Source organism: Lethenteron reissneri, chromosome 43, assembly GCF_015708825.2.
Source record: "Lethenteron reissneri isolate LAM-NWPU_2019-01 chromosome 43, ASM1570882v1, whole genome shotgun sequence".
In the NCBI taxonomy this organism is placed as follows: Eukaryota; Metazoa; Chordata; class Hyperoartia; order Petromyzontiformes; family Petromyzontidae; genus Lethenteron; species Lethenteron reissneri.
Window position 1 is genome coordinate 11,961,762 of NC_083821.1, and position 19,913 is coordinate 11,981,674.

The 19,913-nt window shown below is 52.0% G+C and overlaps 1 protein-coding gene across 3 annotated transcripts in view; it reads right to left on the bottom strand.

The window, feature by feature from the left end:
- LOC133353284 (collagen alpha-1(XIV) chain-like) overlaps positions 1-19,913 on the bottom strand; it is a 283,983-nt gene that overhangs the window by 203,991 nt on the left and 60,079 nt on the right. For all 3 annotated transcript variants that reach the window (XM_061569396.1, XM_061569397.1, XM_061569398.1), the window contains 8 exons: positions 17,567-17,830; positions 15,955-16,119; positions 14,793-14,960; positions 13,851-14,180; positions 13,363-13,502; positions 8,168-8,368; positions 4,910-5,012; positions 4,378-4,533 (listed from right to left, as the gene is read on the bottom strand). In XM_061569396.1, the coding sequence (XP_061425380.1) occupies positions 4,378-4,533; positions 4,910-5,012; positions 8,168-8,368; positions 13,363-13,502; positions 13,851-14,180; positions 14,793-14,960; positions 15,955-16,119; positions 17,567-17,830 (1,527 nt within the window). The remainder of the gene's footprint in view (positions 1-4,377; positions 4,534-4,909; positions 5,013-8,167; positions 8,369-13,362; positions 13,503-13,850; positions 14,181-14,792; positions 14,961-15,954; positions 16,120-17,566; positions 17,831-19,913) is intronic.

Here is a 19,913-nt window from a genome sequence, read left to right on the forward strand (position 1 = left end):
CAGGGTTTTTAATCAAATGCTACCAACACAAGGAGCTCGAGCCATGGTGGGCAGGAGATTGAAGATTGGGAAAGCACGCTGCTGATTAGGCGATGCGAGGGAGACTCACGAAGCTCTTCGCTGATGGCCTACCGATAATGTACGGTAAACAAACTCCACTCGGTCACATTTACAGGGCACGTGCAGCATTTAAAACTTTACTCTTTGTCTGCATCCCTTGGCGTGATTTCTGAAGATATATTTTTTTCATTTTGTAAAAAAATAGCAAAAATATGGTGGTGAAAAGGCCCTTCACGGCTGACTTCGCTATGAGGGAGCTCCGTTCCCAGAGGCTTCGTTAACCAAGGTATTACTCTAATTATCAAGTTGGGTAAAATTAGACCATGACACCTACACACGTGGCCATACCCTTTTTTCTCGAACTTCGTGACATTTTTTTTTACGTTAACCGTCAAAGGGCAGTGGCAGCTCGCAAATCCGGGGATCATCGTTTTTTTACTTTGCAATATCTTCCTTCATTCCAAAAAAGAAGTCGAGAATACATTCTTCACGTTACATTTTCTGTCACGTTGTTGTAATTTGGCGCACAGAGTAACAAATTGCCAGAGTGGATGGTTAGATCTGAGTGGCCAGTTGGCAGCTATCGCGATAGGTATAGGCGAGCGGTAAACAATGAATACTTCACATTTTCCTCCCTTGCATTCTCGGCGTAGCTTTGTCCTCTTCGTACAAGCATCAAAGTGCACAGCCGGAAAGAATGAAACACGCCCTCGTCCACAGAGAACCCAGGGCCTCACTTCAAAGGGACGCGCCGTTTTAATAGCGTTTGGCCGGGCCCTGGCAGCATGCTCCAGCACAGCTGCTTACAGCCCAGTCCAATTGTCTCGTGGAAAAGCTTTCCACTGGAGGAGTGTAGTAAAATCATTACGGCGAATTCATTGAGACAGAAAGAGGAACGCATGAATTAGTGAAGAAATGCACGTGAGAAATACATGATCGCATCGACTGTTGGAAACAAGCGCGTGGGCTTGGGAAGTAGACGTCGCTCGAAGGCATGTCAGCCAGCAGGTTAAGGCTAACGATGGAGTGGCGGCGATATGAGGGGGCGGTCCCTGTAGAGGACGTCCGCCGTGGAGATCGAGTCATGGAATCGACCGCCTGTCTGCAGGCGCCAAATGGATTATTACATCTGAGGACCGTGAGAGATGGCAATGGCTTGGTGAGGCCTTGACTGTGGCTCATGGTGACGAAGATGATGGTGCGCTGAAGGGCCGTTCGTGACAGGGCTGTTGTCTGGGCACATGCGTAACAGAAGTTAACCTCTGCCAGCTTCCCCCCAGCACAACTGTCCAGCCCCCACACTCGGCTCTGTGGAGACAGAAAGCCCTCTTCTCTCCCTGTGGCAACAGAATTAGCCTGGAAATCGCAGGCACTCCCACAAATTGTTTCACTGTGAAATTTTGACTTAAAATTGAAAATAATAAAAGCTTTTAATACACGTGACTTTACCGAAAGAACCAAGAATATGTGAGTGCCCAGAGTGTCCAATGTAGACGCAAAAAAAAGGTTGCACCGTAGAAGTAGATGTGATGCAGGCAGTGATGAGAAGGAAACTGGCAATAATTTTACACATATGTAGAATGGACAACAAAATGGAATGAACCGGAAAGAGAAGAAGACCTCACAGAGAATGGCTGGACAACGACATGAGAGATTGGCGCCAGAACGATGTGCACTACTTGACCATACTGGCACATGGCAGACGACAGCGGACACAAATGACGTACTGTGCAGTGGACACCTATGGGCTATTTGTCCATGGATCGCGACGATGACGATGAGTGCCCATCTTCCCCTACGTCCAAAGTGGGGTCACAAGTGAAGACTGTGCTTTTCAAGGTGCAATTTTGCACAATATAAACACATGCATGATTGTTGTTGTTATTATGATTATTATCTGCCCTCTGTCCTCTGTGACAATGCACAGGTTCCCGTGTGCACAGGGTTGGGTGCTGTGTCCAAATGAGCAACTCCGCTAATGCCAGACGTCTGTCCCACAGGACAGACGTCTGGCAAAAAGCGCACGTCTCTGCTACGAGAGGAACCGCCGCTTTCCTTCTCAAGCGTCTGAGTTTCATGACCAAGAAACCGCAAAGGGTTTCCAATGTTGGCCTCCCGTCTGCGGCTAGCAGTGGGCTCTGGGAACTGCGCTGCCGTGAGCCAGCCGACCGCATGCTGCGCTCATCATGCTCGCGTCGTACCTTTAATTGTATTGCCAAAGCCCACTTACAGGCATGGCTTGGGCAGCTTGTTTTATTTTATTTATGATCACAGGAAGAAAACAATTATCCAGGGATAAAACCCCACAGAGTAGACCGAAGCTTAAAGTGACCGCCCCACGGGAGCATGGGGAGGGGGGCGAGCGTGAGGCGAGACTACGCCACGCAGACCGACGGGACGAGACGCGTCTCTTCAATAGACAAAATGAATCCTCTCCTCCTCTGAGCGCGCCACCCAATAGTCACCGAGAGGAACCCCGCGTGCACAAAGTTTGTCAATCAGCGAAAAATAAAGTAAAACATTTTCTAACTTGAACATCAACTACGCATGCACAATTTGTACAAAGCGCCCCTCCATTGAAGAGAATGACCGTCAGTACTGTATCTATCCTCTTATTGGTTATTTCATTGGGACTCAGGGAGTTTGTGCTGGCTTACACTGATAGACTGATACTCCTTGGCAAATGAATAAACGCCGGTTGCTTTCTCATGAGCACTAAAGTGGTGCAAATCGAGTACAAGTCCGACCTTGGAAGCTAAGCGAGGTTGAGCCCGGTTAGTGCTTGGATGGGCGACGACTATGCTTCAAACAGGTGTTATAGGCTGCTATGGGGCTATGTTGTGGGCCGCAAAGGACAGTGCAGCAAACTGCGCTGTTGTACTGTACTATATACTGCCACATCTATGCTCCCCACCTTGGTGAAGTATGGTCAAATAACCCTAATGACCCGCTGGTTAGATAGAGGCTCTCATCCAGCAGTGGCTTGACAAAAGCGATGTGCTTCCACTGGCCAAGTTACTGAATGAAAATAATAGCATTTGCAGACAACTGTGAACAGTGCAACATCTGTAGGCGTGTAACGAAGATAGTTCCAGAAGACCGTTCCAGAATTCTTCCGACTAAGGAATATACCCTCAGTGTGAGGAGGCTGTCGTCATGGGAGTTGCCACCTGTTCCACTGTAGACAAAACCAGGACACATTTATCAGTCAGCCTACGTTTTGTCAAAACTGTGCAGTTTACAGTTCAACGCAATATCACCACCAGATCTTTTGGTACAAATACATTCCTGCCATACAAATGCCAATTCTCAAACTGCCTGGGCCAAATCAGGACAGGTGGTGACCCTTGTCCCATGCAAGGCAGACACTTATCTTGCTTTAGAAGCCTCAGGCCCCGTTGAGTTCTACCCGTAAGGAAGCCATCATTTGCGCCAGAAGTGGTCTTCTCTCATAAAACTTACGGCAGAAGGCAGCAGGTCAACCCGGGACAGAAACAGGACACATGCAACAACCCAAGTCATCATCCAGCAGTGGAACGAGAGAAGGGCAACATGTGTACGCGCAGGTACATGTGGAAGGTGGGGAGTGGTAGTGTGGCGGTTAGCGCTACGCTGCGCTATGAACCCGGCGACCCGAGGTCGATTCCTGCTGACGGCCACCAACACCGGTGACGCTTATCTGAACCGGACCTGGACCTCCCCTAGGTCGACTCAGCCTCACATGAGTACCTGGTGCGGTGTGTAAACATCAGTACTGGGCAGACAAAGGTGGCCGGGCAAGGCAGTGGCCACCCACCCCCTCGTGTGTTTTACCGGCCTTCATAGATGCTCACCAACAGTCTGTTAAAGGCTACATGAGGAATCTTCTATTGCACGTGAAAAGTGAGGGCCCGCGTGTGAGTGACTGAGTATGTGAGTGAGTGTGCGAGTGACTGTGTGAGTGACTGTGTGAGTCAGTGTGTGAGTGAGTGTGTGAGTGTGACTGTGTGAGTGTCTGTGTGAGTGAGTCAGTGTGTGAGTGAGTGTGTGAGTGACTGTGTGAGTGAGTCAGTGTGTGAGTGAGTCAGTGTGTGAGTGAGTGTGTGAGTGCTTGCTAACAGCATTTGCCCCAACAGTCTGTTAAGGCTATATGGGGGATCTTTGTGTGAGTGACTGTGTGAGCGAGTGTGTGAGTATGTGAGTGAGTATGTGAGTGTGTGAGTGTGAGTGAGTGTGAGTGAGTGTGTGAGTGAATGAGTGAGTGTGTGAGTGAGTATGTGAGTGAGTCAGTATGTGAGTCAGTGAGCGAGCGAGCGAGCGGTGGGCACGGGGACTCACGTCGCCGCCGCTCCTCGATCTCCTGCTCGATGCGCAGGCAGATGGACTGCGAGAGCTCGGCGGCGATCCGCTCAAACGCGTCAAAGTCCTCCACGGTGAAGACGTGCGTGTCCCCGGGCGGCGTGGCGATGGCCTCCAGCTCGGCCTGCACGGCGTCTGAATGGGGGGCGCGCGGGGGAACGACGGTCAGAGGAGGGGGACTGGACCTGTGGCCCCTGGTGAAGGCTCGGCCCCCCCCCACTCTTTCTAAAGTTGAATCGAGCGGTAATGGTCGCGTTCCGTGACTGTTCACACACACCGACTGATTTGCTGTGGAGTTCCGCTCATAGTTTGCCGTGCTTGTGTCAATCGATACTTTCTTGACACCCTTGCATATGAGAGTTTCAAGCTCAAGGTATCAGCCAGGTTCAATATTTGAATCAATTTATAAACAACACGACCTGTCTTCTGTCGTTGACGAGACTGAACAAACAACATCGCGAGTGAGTAGATGGCCCGTGTCCAAATTTCCCTGTGACGAGCGTACGCCCACCTTTGACTCCGACGGCAAAGATTTCCACGTTGGAGTCACGGAGCTGCTTGGCTGGCTCCCGAAACTCGTCCGACGACTTCCCGTCCGTGATGAGGATCATGACCTGTAAGCGGGGGTCAGGGGCACGAGAGGAAATGGGCGCGGTGGAGGACAAAGTAAAACCGCGTGTTGTGCGGCACGACGTCCGACGTTTCGTCTCCCACGTGCTGGGGAGCTTCTCGCGTTCCTGAAGAAGCCGCCGGCACGTAGCGCGGAATGTCGGACGTCGCGCCGCCCGCACGGCACGCGGCGCATCCAGACAACACGTCGGAGAGCAGTGCAGCGCAACAGCAAACGCCCACGCAGTTGCAATTCGCATTCGGACGTATTGTTACCATTTACTGTAATTATTCTACACTGCCTGTGTTGTCCATCGCCTCCGTCACTGACTTCACTCCAGGTCTCCCTCATGAATGAGATTTGTCTATCAGTGCGACATATTCACAGGGTTAATCGCCTAATTAGTTACCGCCTGTGGAGGGCTTCTCTATTGCTGAGCACCCATCTCTGACAAGGACCTCTCTGTGATGCACTCGGAATGTTGAACACGGAGGCTTTCGCGACCGATACTATGCACTAGGTATATTATGCCAATTGTCAATCCATGTCAGTCTTGGGGTTGTTTCACCATACTTCACCACACTAATAGATGCAGGTTGGTTGAGGGGGAGCCCAGGGCCATTTAAGATATCACTCACCACTGACATTATCCGTGGCTGGGAATCAAAGTCAGGTCACCAGGTTTGTAGCACGGCACTGTGAACTAATCACTCCATTCAGTGGCGCAGCATCGGGCATCGGTTGGACACGTGGTGGAGTAAAGCGTGGGTACTCCCCAAGGCGTACAAACCAGAGTGGAGGAGTAGACCAAACACCTTCAGAGGGGGCTCTCTAGAGCTCCCTCGATTGGAGGCCCTTCCTCCAGATGCGGCGAGAGCGAGCCATTGCAGGGCTGCGCCTTTGCCTTGCGTTGTCGTGTGTGCAGCACAGCCCGCAATGCACCCGCTCTCGCCTGATCTCGGAAGCTAAGCAGAGCTTGCGCCTGGTTAACGCTTGGATGGGCGACCACCACGCTGAAAACAAGTGTCAGGGGGCTGCTGCAGGGCAATGTTGTCAGCAGACGATGTGCAGCAAAATTCATTGTTGTACTGTACCGTGCTGCAATGCCTATGCTCCCCGCTTTCGTCAATGCCCATTGAGCAACGTGGTGAAGTATGGTCAAATAACCCCCCGCCGCAGACCAAGTGGCGTGGGGAGGCCCTCATCCAGCAGTAGATTGACTGGATGGGCCGCGCGTGTACACATCACGAAAGCAAGCGTGAAAAGCGCACAGGTTGGGTTGGGCCATGTGGCACTGAAGCAAACAAAAAACTGAACACGTTGGCCAACAACACTGTGCGGCGTGCGCCCTTCGAAGAAACACGACAAGGCAACGTTTTGAGCAATGGTCCCTTCTGCTTCTCCGTCTTCTTCTGCTGCTTCACAGCACACGAACAGGGAGAGGCCACAGAGATGGGGGTGAATAACAAGAGGTGGGGGGGATGAGAGTTGCACTTGACACCGCGGGGCGTCCTCGCTGAGCGTGAACAAGAGATCACGGGCGGGCGGGGGAGGGGGGCGGTCAGACGACGTGTCAAGGCCACGCTCGGCTCAACCTGTGGGGGGGGGGGGGGGGGGGGGGAGCTCCACCGCAAATATTCCACCGCCGTCCCAGCCACGGCCAGCCTGGAGGGCCTGGGGGGTGCCACGTGATTTACTGCGGCGGCTCTAGCGGTAAATTAACAAGCGCGTTAAGCCGCGGTGGTCACATTATTGCCACGTGTATTATCAAGTAACCACGTTTTGTACAATACTTGCGTCGGAATGGCTGAAGCCGACTCTTTTTGTTCGTCACCTTGATAACAGTAAAAAAGAGTCCCATAGGTATAACCGCTCAACCCGGGCTATTGATGCTTTGATGTTTGCTTTGCCTTTGTGCTGTTCGACTTTTGGCGTTCTCCGGCCTAACACTGGGCGAGACAAGGCCAATCAGTTGCAAGGACAATGCGTGTCTGGTGGCATGTTTTACCACGAGCATGTCTGGCGAATGCAGACTTGACGACTTGCAATCGGTGTGTCTATTTGTGGCGTTCGAACGTCTCAAAACCTCCTGCGTTATCGCCACGGAGAGGGTAAATGCCCATGCACTTTTCCCCAATGTCGTGCATTGGAGGCAAAATGCGTGAGCGCTGTCGCGCGAAGTTGCAGGAGGCGCCTCGATGCTGCCCGGGGGCCGCGTGAAACCCGCGTCTGATTCTGCACATTCCTCGGCAGCGCGCGGGCGAAGGCCTCGGCAATTATTCCCCCCACCCCGTTAATGTTTTTACCCCTTAGCAATAATGCAATGGGCCGATGATAATTTATCGCTCTGCAAATTCCACACCGCGGGCGAGGAAGGTACATAAGTATAAGATTGTTACAAATTCGTCCTAATTCCGATAAAGGTTTGCGACTCGTTATTTTCAATCATCACGTACTCCCAGAAGGCCGTGTTGCTGATGAAATGTGTAAAACATGTACTTTTAAATTGTAATGTAACGATATATGTGAAGGAGGAGGCGTATTTCTTTTTGGATCCCAGATGAGTCTACCAGATCGTGTTTCTCACGACCCTCACCCTGCTATCGATCCATGGTTCGTTTCCCTCTCTCTGGCTGCCCAGTGCCCTCCTGGCTCTGGTCCACCTTTTATCGTTCACTCCTGAGTGCCCGTGCCCTCCTTGATTTCTCTCTTGTGATTTCCATATCATCACTTGTTTCCACACCTCGATCAGGAATCAAACTCACCTAACTATTAATACACTTTTTTATTTTACCCGGTAAGGCCCACTGAGAAACAAAGCTCCTTTACAGAAACGACCTGGCTACAAATGATAGCTAAACGAAGTGGCTTATCACGTGTACATTTATAGCAGTCAAATACGTCGATTCTAAATGTAGAGGGAAAAACCGGAGGACCTGGAGAAAAATCCACACGACCACGGGGATAGCATGCAAACTCCAAATATACAGCAGGCGTCAGGGTCGGAATCGAACCCACGACCTCCTCCATACCAGGCGACGGAGTTAACATCTCGCCACCATGCTCACCACACTCACTCACCACATGCCTCATTCAGGGATCGCACTGACCACGCTCAGCACAGACCTCATTCAGCGATGGCGCTGGGACAGGAGTTACCTGCGGGACATCGGGCCGGGCGCCGGCGGCCTGTACGAACACTCGCTGCCGCACGTAGGTCATGGCGCGCCCGGTGTTGGTGGAGCCGCCGCGATAGGGGAAGTTCTTGAGGGCCTCCAGGATGGCCTCCCTTGTTGTGTGTTTGTCCAGCGCAAACTCCAGCACGGGCTCGCGGGAGTACTGCACCAGGCCGAGCCGCACCTGCAGGTCACATTGCGAGCGTTGTTGGTTATTACATCCACAGTATTAACCAGGACGGCCACCGGGCTCGAGCAGGGAACCTCTGCAACAAGTGGCCACGTCACTGTCCCAATGGCTTCCTTCCACTGGAAAGGGGCTTCATCTTCTTGACTTCCAGCAGCTCATGTTTTTAACTAAAACTAAACACACTTACATTTTTATTTTACCAGGTAAAGCCCACTGAGTTACATAGCTATTCTTCAGAAGCAGCTTGGCCACAAATGATAGCTCAACGAAGTGGCTTATCGTGTGGAAATTTATAGAGCCAAATACGTCGATTCTAAATATAGAGGGAAAAACCGGACGACCTGGAGAAAAACATGCACGACCACAGGGAGGGAGACGCGCAAACTCCAAATATACAGCAGGCATCGTCAGGGTCGGGATCGAACCCATGACCTCCTGTATACCTGGCGAGGTAGTTAACATCTCCTAGCTACCATTTAGTCTCGGCCACCTCGCCGTTTCAACGTGCTGCGCCAAGCGCTTTGCGGCGTAGCGGTTTGTGCCAAGTGATTATTCAGACGTGCCATCTCAGGAACCCCCAAAATGTTAGGTTTGCCGTGAGGAACTGGACCATTTTGTGAACGCTACCGTTCGGCCGGATGACATTCGATGAGAGCGACACCCATTCCTGGGACCTATAGAAGAAAGTCCGCCAGAGGCGACGTGAACCCAATTTATCGTGACGTGAAAAATGCGAAAACCTGGACAGGCGCACGCACGGTCGCTCTCGGCGTTGTTAACACGAGGGGCAGAACCACGAAGTCATAGCCTCTCATCAGTCACAAGGCAAAAACAAACATCACAGGCATGAATAGCACAAGAGACTGAATAGCTCGCCAGCACGGTGAAGTATGGTCAAATAACCCATACGACCTGCACGGAGTGAAGAGGTCCTCACCCAACGGTAGATTGACAAAACTCGCCGCACATGGAAGTGATGACATCGCGGCGAGTCAAATTACGGGCATTGTGCAGTCGTTTTGTGCGATGAAAGCCTTGGAGTCGGTGTGTGGGATGAACGTGAGCTCAGAGCGAGTGAAGCGAGACGAGTTCTCAACGCTGATCAGTGTCACTGTCAGGGGAACACAGCGGGGGCCTTTGTCGGCTGTGACAACTTCTCAGCACGGATCATCGCAACGCATTGACGGTCGGCGCAGGAGAGCGCAGTTACAATGTGCCTTTCCTAAATATAGACAATAAAAAACACTTCACTCAAAACACATTTCCAAGCCAAGATGTGGACAAAGAAAAGACAGCCAATAGCGGTTCATGGCAGGAACAAAACCTCTGGAGTAAATAGTTTTCGGACAAATTTTACATCAAGACAAACGAGTCTGAAAATAACATTTGCTTGGAATAACCTGGTGATGCAAGTGAAGAAACACGAGCGTTCAAAAAGACACAAGAATTAAAAACGCCACAATTATTTAGAAGGCAGAGCAAGACTAGTACTGTTTCGTTGTATTGTGGATAATACAATGATTAATAGACAATGCACTTTTTCATTATGTAAACAGAAACTTCGCAGTGGCTTGCTGTACCGCTCAACTGAAATGCGGGCCGAGTGACTCCCCGGTTGGAGTGCTCAATCACGCTGTGAGCGCAAGGACACGCTGGTGGCTAAACTGATTATTGTGAAACTCAGGTGGCTCAGAAATTAGAGCGCTGAGCTTGCACTGCTGAGATCAAACCTGGATTCTCAGGTGTAAATAATTAATGGCCTCATCCTGGTCACCAATAACTTCTTCAAAATATCGTGTTAAAGTTTATTTTGAACCTGATTAGACTAAATTCCAGCTATGAGAATTTAAAATATTTGTTTGACTGTCATGCAACAGACAATCTCTTAGCAGGGTTATGAATAAAGCGATATCCTTCTCGCTTGAAAACTAAAATATCAATTTGACGGATTTTTAAATCATGTGGAAGCCAATGTCTACCACATGGGATGCACTGCTCTGGAAGCTCTCAATTGATTCTCATGACATAATGCCGATAGCACATGTGGAACAAACTCTGTAATAATACATATTACTAAAAAGGTTTGAAATCCTGTTTCATAGACATTTTCCTTCACTTCATTAATGTAACAGTATATGCCGACATCTTGAGTTGTCTCTACAGGTGAGACCGCACACAAAGCTCAACTTCCCTACACCAGGACCTTGTGAATAAGCGTTGTGAGAACAAGCGAGGCCATCCTGGATAAACATGCGACCGTAATTGTGAGTGGAAGATTTGTGCCAGAAAGGTGCCACGTGTGTAATCAAAAATAAAAAAAAGTTGACCAACTCGTTCTCCCGTCAACGTCCTCACCCTAACGCAGTGCACCTCATCCTAGCGAAGGCCGCCCCACACTCAGAGCTCACGTGGCCATCACATCATTGGCATCGCACAACAGAGCGCCGCGGGAGCCCCACCAGGGAATGAGTCGAGCACACGGCCGCTTGGCGAACGATCGCCACAGCACGGCCGCGCGTCCCGCGGGCACCAGTGTCTCACCACGGCGCCTCCACGCTCCCGCCGTGGTCTCCCCTCGCAGGCTCGGCATGCGGTCCGTGGACATGTTCCAACGAAGCATTCGAGGTCACGAACGCGCTCGTTCACGGGTGGACGTGTGGAGGCCTTGTGACGTGACATTGCAGAAGCCACACCGAACGACGCGGCTCACAGCAGCTAGTGCAAAGGTAAAGGTGCAGCCCTGGCAGCTCTTGCTCGCTCCACTCCTGGAGGAAGGGCCTCCACTGGAGCTACCTCCTGTACAGTGGTGTTTTGGCCTACTCTTCCATGCTGGCTAGACGTCTTGGGAATACCAAAACTTTACCCCACCACACGTAACCTGCTGTTCGACTAACTGTGGTATTGTCATTCATTCTGCTGGGTGGACAGAGGCGGAGAAGGGATTTTAAAATCTCGATGATCCAGGGTGCGAACCATTACACCGCGGCAACATCTCCAAAAGCAACGTACGTAAGCGCACGTATTTCACATCAAATTCCAACAGCCACACGAAACGTGGCGAGGAGATGCACCAGGGAGACATTGCTATGCACTGTACCATGCTGGGACACGGACAAGGGCACAGCAAAGTACAAAAACACACGAGAATTCAGAATAACAAGCGAAAGGACAACGGCGGTTACACATTGTCATAGCGACACGATGAAACACAAAGAGACACACAAACACATCGCACTGAGCTCAGCTATACACTGCCTTGCTGAAACAAACACCGCACATAGCACTGTGTGGCCGGACGTACACAGACACACACAGACACGACGCGATGTTCTCAAACACTCCGTTCTGTCAGAGCCAAACACACGGCGATGCGCTGAGTCGGCGACACGCAGACCCCGGCAGCGTGACACGACGACGAGGCTCACCGCGACACGTCCACGTGCGGCAACAGCGCAGCGCCATCATGGCGTTCACCTTCTCGTGAAGTTCCCCCGCTTCTCCCCCCCACCCCAACCCCGTGTCAAGCCGTGCGACGCTACCTTCATTAAACGTGGCCACGTTTAATGACAAGACAATTGTTTGGGCTGGGCCTCGCCCTCCCACCGCGGCAAACGGGTGCCACGGTGGCGAGATATGAACTACCTCATCTGGCACACAGGAGGTCGTGGGTTTGATCCCGACCTTGACGCCTGCTGTATATTTTGGGTGCCTATGTTCTCCCCGTGGTCGCGTGGAATTTTCCTCGGGTCCTCCCGTTTTTCCCTCCACGTTTAGAAACATGCATTTAGAGTACTTTGCTGCTCTACATTTCCACGCGATAAGCCACTTCGTTGAGGTATCATTTGCGGCCAGGTCACTTCTGAAAAAGAGCTACATAGCTCAGTGGGCCTTTATCTGGTGAAATAAATATTGTTTGATCGTTTTCACGGGTGAGGCGACAAAATCAGCGCTACGACGTGTTAGAGACACGCAGCTGCTACGTGTAGTTCGGCGCGATGTCCGACGTTTCGCTCAACGTCTGGGCGCTTGACGAACGAACGATGGTGTTGAACCGCACTGTTCCCGAAGAAGGTCCCAGCACGTGGGACGAAACGAAAGACCGGACGTCGGTACAACCCGAACGTGCGTCACAGATCTATGCAGTGCAATCGCGAAAACCTGTACTGCTGAAAGAAAATTGCTGTTTTTTTTGCACAAATAGTTTTCTGGTCTGGACCAATTTACCTAAACCTTTCACATGAACACCACACATATCTGCAAACCACCGTGCAACCTTCACAGGCCCTCATAACAGGCAGATGGAGGACCAGTCATATGGGTATTCAACATTGTACTGTCTGCCAGGTGCCCTGACACTGCAGGCAGCTGACAAACGTGGCTGGGGAACATTTTTCGTGACTATTATTTCAAACAAAATTAGTTTAAGCCTTTCAGACGCTGGGCTGGTTTTGACCTTCTGAGAATCAGAATCTGTATTAATACTTGAGGTATCCGATGAGCTTTCAAGAACTGTTTTCACAGATGTACAGTAGCGGCGAGTCAGAAAGTTACAACAATAGTACAACAACACGATAGGAGTGCATAGTATAGGTAAGGTAAGGAAATCACGAAAAAAAATTACTGAAATATTTTTATTTGAGCAGGTAAAGCCCACTGAGCCTTGAGCTTATTTTTCAGAAGTGAACTGGCTCAACAAAGTGGCTTATCATGGAGAAAGTGATATCTGCCAAATAATCTGAATAATCTCAACGCATATTTATGATTCTCATCAGCAGAGTGGGAAACATTGGCCAAGAGAAACGACAAAATCACGGGCCCAAAAGACTCTTTCATTTGTATCTGTTTAGGGTTAATTAATTAATGACTTAATTACCCACAATCCACCCATTACGAGGTGAAAAGCTGCGCATACATACTTGCTGCACCCGTTATTCAAGCGAACGTGCAGAGAAACGCGACGACATGGGGAGGGTGAAGGAAACTCGCACCTTGGTTGGGCTCACGTCGAACGTCTTAGCGAGCACGTCGAGAAACGAGCGCACTTTGGCGAAGTTGTCCAAGCCGATGCTGTAGGAACCATCGACCAGGAAGACGATGTCGGCCCGCACTTCCACGTACGACGTGCACTCTGCGGCGAGATGCGCGAGTGCGTCAGAACCGCGCGGAGGCCACGGTGAGCGACCGGGGTCATCGCACACACACACGCACAAACACACACGAATGCACACACACACGCACACACATGCAACGCACACACACACGCGCACACACACACGCGTGTGTATGCGCACACGGCCCCAGTGCCAATCCATTGCTGGATGAGGGACTCCCCAAACGGTGCAGATCGTGGGGGTTATTTGGCCATATTTGAGCACACGGGTTCGTGCGTGTTGGTGAAGGTGGGGAGCACAGTAAGTACAGTACAACAATTGAATTTGCTGCACGAGCGCCGCGCGAGTGCCATCGCCGCACTCACCCACGGTGACCTTGGTGCTCTTGGTGCGTGTGGTGCGCGTCTCGGGCGCGCTGAGCGCGCGGCCCTGCAGGGAGTAGACGCTGACGCGGTACTCCGTGTCCGAGCGCAGCCCACGGAACACGGCCGTCGTGTCGCGCCCGCCCAGCGTCTGCTCTTGAATGCCGCCGCCGGCGACGGGCGGGGGGCCGCCCGCGGGGACGCCGTTGCTCCCGGGGCCCCCCGCGGGGGCGCACACCGCACGGAAGCCCGAGACGGGGCCCGCGGGGAGCGCCCATCTGATGCGCAGCGAGCGCGACGTCACCTCCGACACGTGCACCTGAATCGGTGGCTCTGCATGGGGGTATCAGTCACATGGTGTCAACAACCTTCATAGGCACACTGACAGCAGCAGGAGACATTTAGAGGCTGTGGAATTAAAATGTCTTTTTCTCCTCAATTGCTCTCGAGTATTTTTATAGGGTGTCTATAAATGGGTCACACTACATTAGACGATTGACTCGCAGAAAACCAATCTGCACAAAGTACATAGGAGCAGTGTCAAGTTTTTAACGAGGAGAGGGTGGTTGTAGTTAAGTGGACTCTGAAGAAGGGCCATCGCCAAAAGTGTCTCTATTTCTCTGTAATCAAGGTGGTGTTGATTATGCGAGTGGTGAGATCTTCAAATCAAGATTGGCGAGATCTATTTAGCTCTGTGGAGCCGTCCTAGAGCCCAATCCCTGCCAGGATGCGACGCTCTCCGCTGACAGGGCGAATGAAATGTTTCTCACATCATAAACTTCGCTCGGCCAACAATACCTGTGATATAACACGGGAATCTTCTTTTACGTAAAGAATAAAAAAGATATACTGCGGCTCGTAAAACAAAATGTGTGCACGATGTGAGGCGATGACAGGTGATTGACGGCACGTGGCACGCCGCGGAGGGGCCGTGCGCCCACTCACCCACGTCTCCCTGGCGCAGCAGAGCCATCTGGGCCTCGGCGCTCGCGCACAGCAGGGCCACCAGGCGGGGCAGGGCATGGGGCAGCTCCGCGGCGCCAGCCACGATCAGCAGGTGCTCCGGCTGCGACGCCACCAGGCGCAGTTGGCTGGCGACGGCTCCCGGCAGCCCTGCGCACAGCGACCGCTCGCTTCATCCCCCCGCACCGCCAGGGCAACGACGCAGACAGCCACGCAGGGCCTCGCCACGCGTGCGTGTGGCGGGGACCGCGTGGCCTCCCGACAACCGACGAGATCGGGTGGTCACCCCAATGATTTGGTCTAAGGCCGTTTAGAAGGAGCCACAGGCAGCGCTTGTAATTTCAGCACACCACATCCAGTATACAGCTCTTGCTATCGCTGTGGCTCCTAGCTAAGTGCCAGCGACCAAGAGAATGTTCAAATACTGGCGATGTATAAATGTATACCAACATTTAATAACCAACAGGGGACCGAATGTTGAACGATTTCCCTCGACTGAATTACGATAATTAAATCCACAGACCGAGCCTGGACCAAGCTTCTGCAGGTTGTCTTCAACTGTAACACAACCTGAAGGTAGTCCTATGCCCAGTGCCGGACTATCCCAGTAGCAAAAGTATCTACATAATGCTACGGGCCCCGCACTTTCAAGGGCCCCGCGCTAAATGCTTTCAGGCTATCAATTCCGGTTCAGTGATTCTGCACTTGCTCAATTACTATAGTACTATACCGCCTTCAACTTTTATGAACGACTGGGTGTTTAAGGTTAGCGATTTGACGTATTATCTGGCTGTATAGCAGATGAAAAAATACAATTACTTTACTATGCAAGTAAAATATGTGTTTTAATATGTATGTGTTTATTTTATTTAGAGCCCCTTGATAACATATGCTACAGGCCCCGCACTAGCGTAATCTGGCACTGCCTATGCAAGTCGGCGCTGCGTACACCTTGTGCCACACAGGGACAGCCGCCACTGGGGGTCTCACAGGCCAGACCGGAGCATGGCATTAGAATGGTCGAGCCGAGCGAGGTTACGATGTTAAGGGACTTCGAGCTGCCGGGGCGTTGACGCAAGCCTCCCTGACTACGCGCAGATTCCCGTCCGATCTCGGAGCAGGATCGAGACGAAGGAGCACGCACCCACGGCGAACGCGTCCACGCCCGCCTCGTGCAGCGCAGCGGCGGCGCTGGCGACGTCGTCGTGCGACGCGCTGCGTGCGAGCAGCACGAGGAGGCGCGCCGCGGTGGGGCGCGCGGGGGACGCGGGGCCCAGCAGCGTGTCCAGGCTGTGCCGCAGTGCCTCGCCTGCACGCACACACAAGCACAAGCACGCACGCGCACGGAATTCGTGTTATGCAAAGTACGCGACGCGATGTGGATTGAGAGAGCTGGGAAATGCCACTGCGTGTGAAGATGCTATGGTGAACGAGTGGGTGAATTTATTTCGTAGGCAGGGGCAGCCGGTGGAAGGCAGAGGAGAAGAGGTCTCAAGCCTGGACTTGAATAGAGGCAGGGAGTCGACGGTATTGTTGGCTGGGGGGACGGACTTCCAGATTTGGTGGGCAGCAGAAGAGAAGAAGTAACCTCCCGCTGAGCGAAGGTTGATCTTGGGCTTTGATAGCAATTCTTGTTTGATGGAGCGGACAGTGGAGGAGAGTAGTGTGAGATAAGCGGTGAGTGGTCTCAGAGACGGTGAGTCCAATGTTTTAATTGATCTGGAATTGGATTGCGAGCCAGTGGAGGAATCAGAGCATTTACGGGAGCGGGTGAGGATTCTGACTGGATTTTTGGTTCCTCTGGAGATTGGAGATGAGGGACGTGGGGAGGCCGTGGAGGAGAGAGTCGCGGTGGTCGAGTCGGGATAAGATTAAGGCACGGATGACTCTCAGCGACAGCTGGGGCAAGGATATGGTACATGAGAATAGGTTTTCCCCTTTATTCTGGCAACCAAACAGGTGTTGAGATGTTAAAACAAACTGAAACCTTTTACAAGGAATCATGGCTGCATTGACCGTATTGTGATCAATGCAGACATGATTCCTGGTAAAACGTTTCAATTTGTTGTTTTAACATCTCAACACCTGTTTTGTTGCCAGAAAAAAGGAGAACACGTCATATTTTGCTACTGGCAAAGAAGGTTCCATGATGTAGCTGCTCAGCCCGAGCTCTCATTACTCTGATAGTGCGTTGTCTTTGTGCTGTACGCCTTTTGGCGTCCTCTGGTCTAGCACCGTTTTGAGACTAGGCTCTAAAGAAAGCTGTCTCTGGTGTGGGCCAATCAATGTTTGCATTCTGACCACAAGCAGTGTGGTTAATGCAGACATGATTCCTGGTAAAATGTTTTAGTTTGGTGTTTTAACATCTCAACACCTGTTTTGTTGCCAGAAAAAGTGGCAAACCTATTCTCATATTTTGGTACTGGCAAAGGAGGTCCCATGATGATAAGGTAGGTGGCAGATGTTGTATAGTTAAAGTAATATATAGTTGTTATATATTATTTAATTTCCATTATAGTAGAGTGTGGTTGAAAGTAAAAGTCCATGCAGATAGCTGAGGAAGGGTGGAAATTGTAGTGCAGGCTGCATTCCATAATACGATTAGAACTTCATGATGGCTTACACAGGGTTAGAATGATGTGGGGTTGGGTGGGGAAACCGCACCGATCGAACATCTCCTGGCCCACGTCTACTCCCTGCAGCGTGCTGCCGTGTGTGTGTGGCGGGGTGCTGATGGTCCCCGCGTGCACCCTCACCGGCGTTGGGGGGTCCCTCCTGCTGCAGGGGCTGACCGAGGATGAGGTTGGCGAGCCGCGCGTGCCGCGTCTCGGCGCCTAGCGCGACGCGGGTGCGCGCCGCGGCGCCGTACAGCACCAGGGCCACGCGCGTCGCGGCCCCCACGGGGAAGGCCCCCGCGAGGGCCGACGCGAAGGACAGCGCGAGGCGCGAGTCGGCCTCGTCCAGGCCCCGCGTCGCCTCCAGCAGCAGCACGAGCTCGGCCTCCGTGGACGGGGCGCAACCTGCTGGGGCGAGGACGATCAGGAGGAGGAGGAGGGAATCAGCGCTCGTATTTAAGTGAAGGTCCTTTTGCCTATGAACACCTGGCAGGTCACCAGCGTTGGTTCAAATCAACCTGACTCTGCTGATAAGACGTCGAATGTCGAAACTGGTACAAAGTTTGTTGAAGTGATGCACTCGCAAACAGTTCTCACTGATGAGAGGTAGAAAACAAACGTATGTGGAGGTATGGAAATGTGGAAGTGTATTGTCTGCTTATTTAAGATACTCAATTACTTTTAAATCCCAGTTTGCTACGGTTGCATAAAAAATTATGTAAATACAGGCCAAGAATCCATCGATGTGGGAGCGTACGACTCGGGGCACAACAACGGGTTTTGCTGTATTGTCCACAATGACGCCCCCTCAGAAGCCAATAACAACACCTGCTTTAAAAGAGATTGGTCACAAAGTGTTATCCAGACTGAAACCTGATGAGCTTCTGAGATCTGGTGAAATGGGAGTGCATTCCAGGTGAGCTGGCCATAACACAGGTCGTCATCGCGATCATTGTTTATCATATGCAGCAAAACGTCTCTAAAGCCAGTGTCGTTACGGGAGTCTGAACGCCTCTTGTCAGGAGAATATTGTTTGGCCATCGATTTTCAGATTCATATTGAACGCTGTATTTAGTTTGAGTGTCCTGAGGTAACCGTATTGTTTGAGGAGATAACCCTTAAACTTTGTATACGCAAAACTCAAAATAATTATTTGCGTCATTGTAGAGAATATAAATAAAATAAATAAGCAGACGATGTCCGCCCTCGTATTCCTCTTTTCACATAAAAAATAAACGCCTCACACAACCCGCCAGCCGCCACACAGCCCCCTGGGAGCGCGTACATTCGGCACCAGTTTCAACACAAGCGTCTCTCAACAGTTTGACGCACGAAATAGCTCAGACTAAATTTGTCATTTACCCCCCCACAAGAGGGGCCCAGAGCGGCCCCCCAACACCTCATGACCACGCACCGATTCACGACGGTCGGCACAGTCGACCTCACAGCATGGCCCTGTCAGTGCCGTGTGCCGCCCTTCTTCGCGGGCCCTCGGCCCTTCTTCGCGGGCCCTCGACGTGAGTGAATGCGGCACGAGTTGTCAGGAGGAGGAGGGGGGCTGTATAATAGGTTGCAGGTCGTCCTACTGCGCTGGCATTCAGGGCCCCCCGACAGGCACGTGCCTGGATCGAGAGCAATAAATAAGCTCGCTCAACGCACATTCCACAGTCTTACGGCATCGGGCGCGTTCTGGATAGCGAGAGCGTGCTGTGACAATTTGCCGACTAAATATTAAACCGATCCCTGTGCTGAATGTGTGGCGCACGGGCAATAACGACATGTCGTGGCTAATATCTCAGCCGACATGTTTCATTCATGAACTAAATATTTCAATCCGGTCTCTGGCCTCGGTGAAAAAAAAAATAGTTGAGTACCATGCGCTGAGTCAATATGATAACACTGGCTACAATCTCGGCCTGGGCAACGCTGCTCACTTTGATGACGGCTAAGGGGGATGGGAGCCCCCAAACAACAGCGGCATCGTCGCGTCGCGGAGCCACGCATTTCCCTCGACGACCTCGACTACAAAGCAGCAGCGGAGCGAGCGCACGGAATCATGCACGCGTAGAGGAGATGGGGCAGAAACACGCGAGCCTCACAACTAGCAGCAGCGGCCTCGGGATGCTCCTTGGGGGACCTCCTCATTCGGGGGGGGGGGGCACCCTCAAGCTGGTTTCAAAACGGCAAAAGGGAGGGAAAGGTCCATGGGGCCATCCATTGAGCGCGTACTGAATGGATGGCTCCCATCGGCACGCGCTGCGCAAAATGTTGTTGACCGAGAGACGCGACCGGTCGCTTCTGCCCGCAGGCGCCGCGGTTGCGAGAGGAGTCGCGCGCCGGTTGGCCATGGGTGGAACGCAGATGCCTTTGAAATGGGACCGTGAATGCCACCAATCCCTCTGGGCCCGCTCCACCTGGGCCCCGCTCCACCTGGGGTCCCGCTCCACCTCGGGCCACTCCACCTGGGGCCACTCCACCTGGGGTCCCG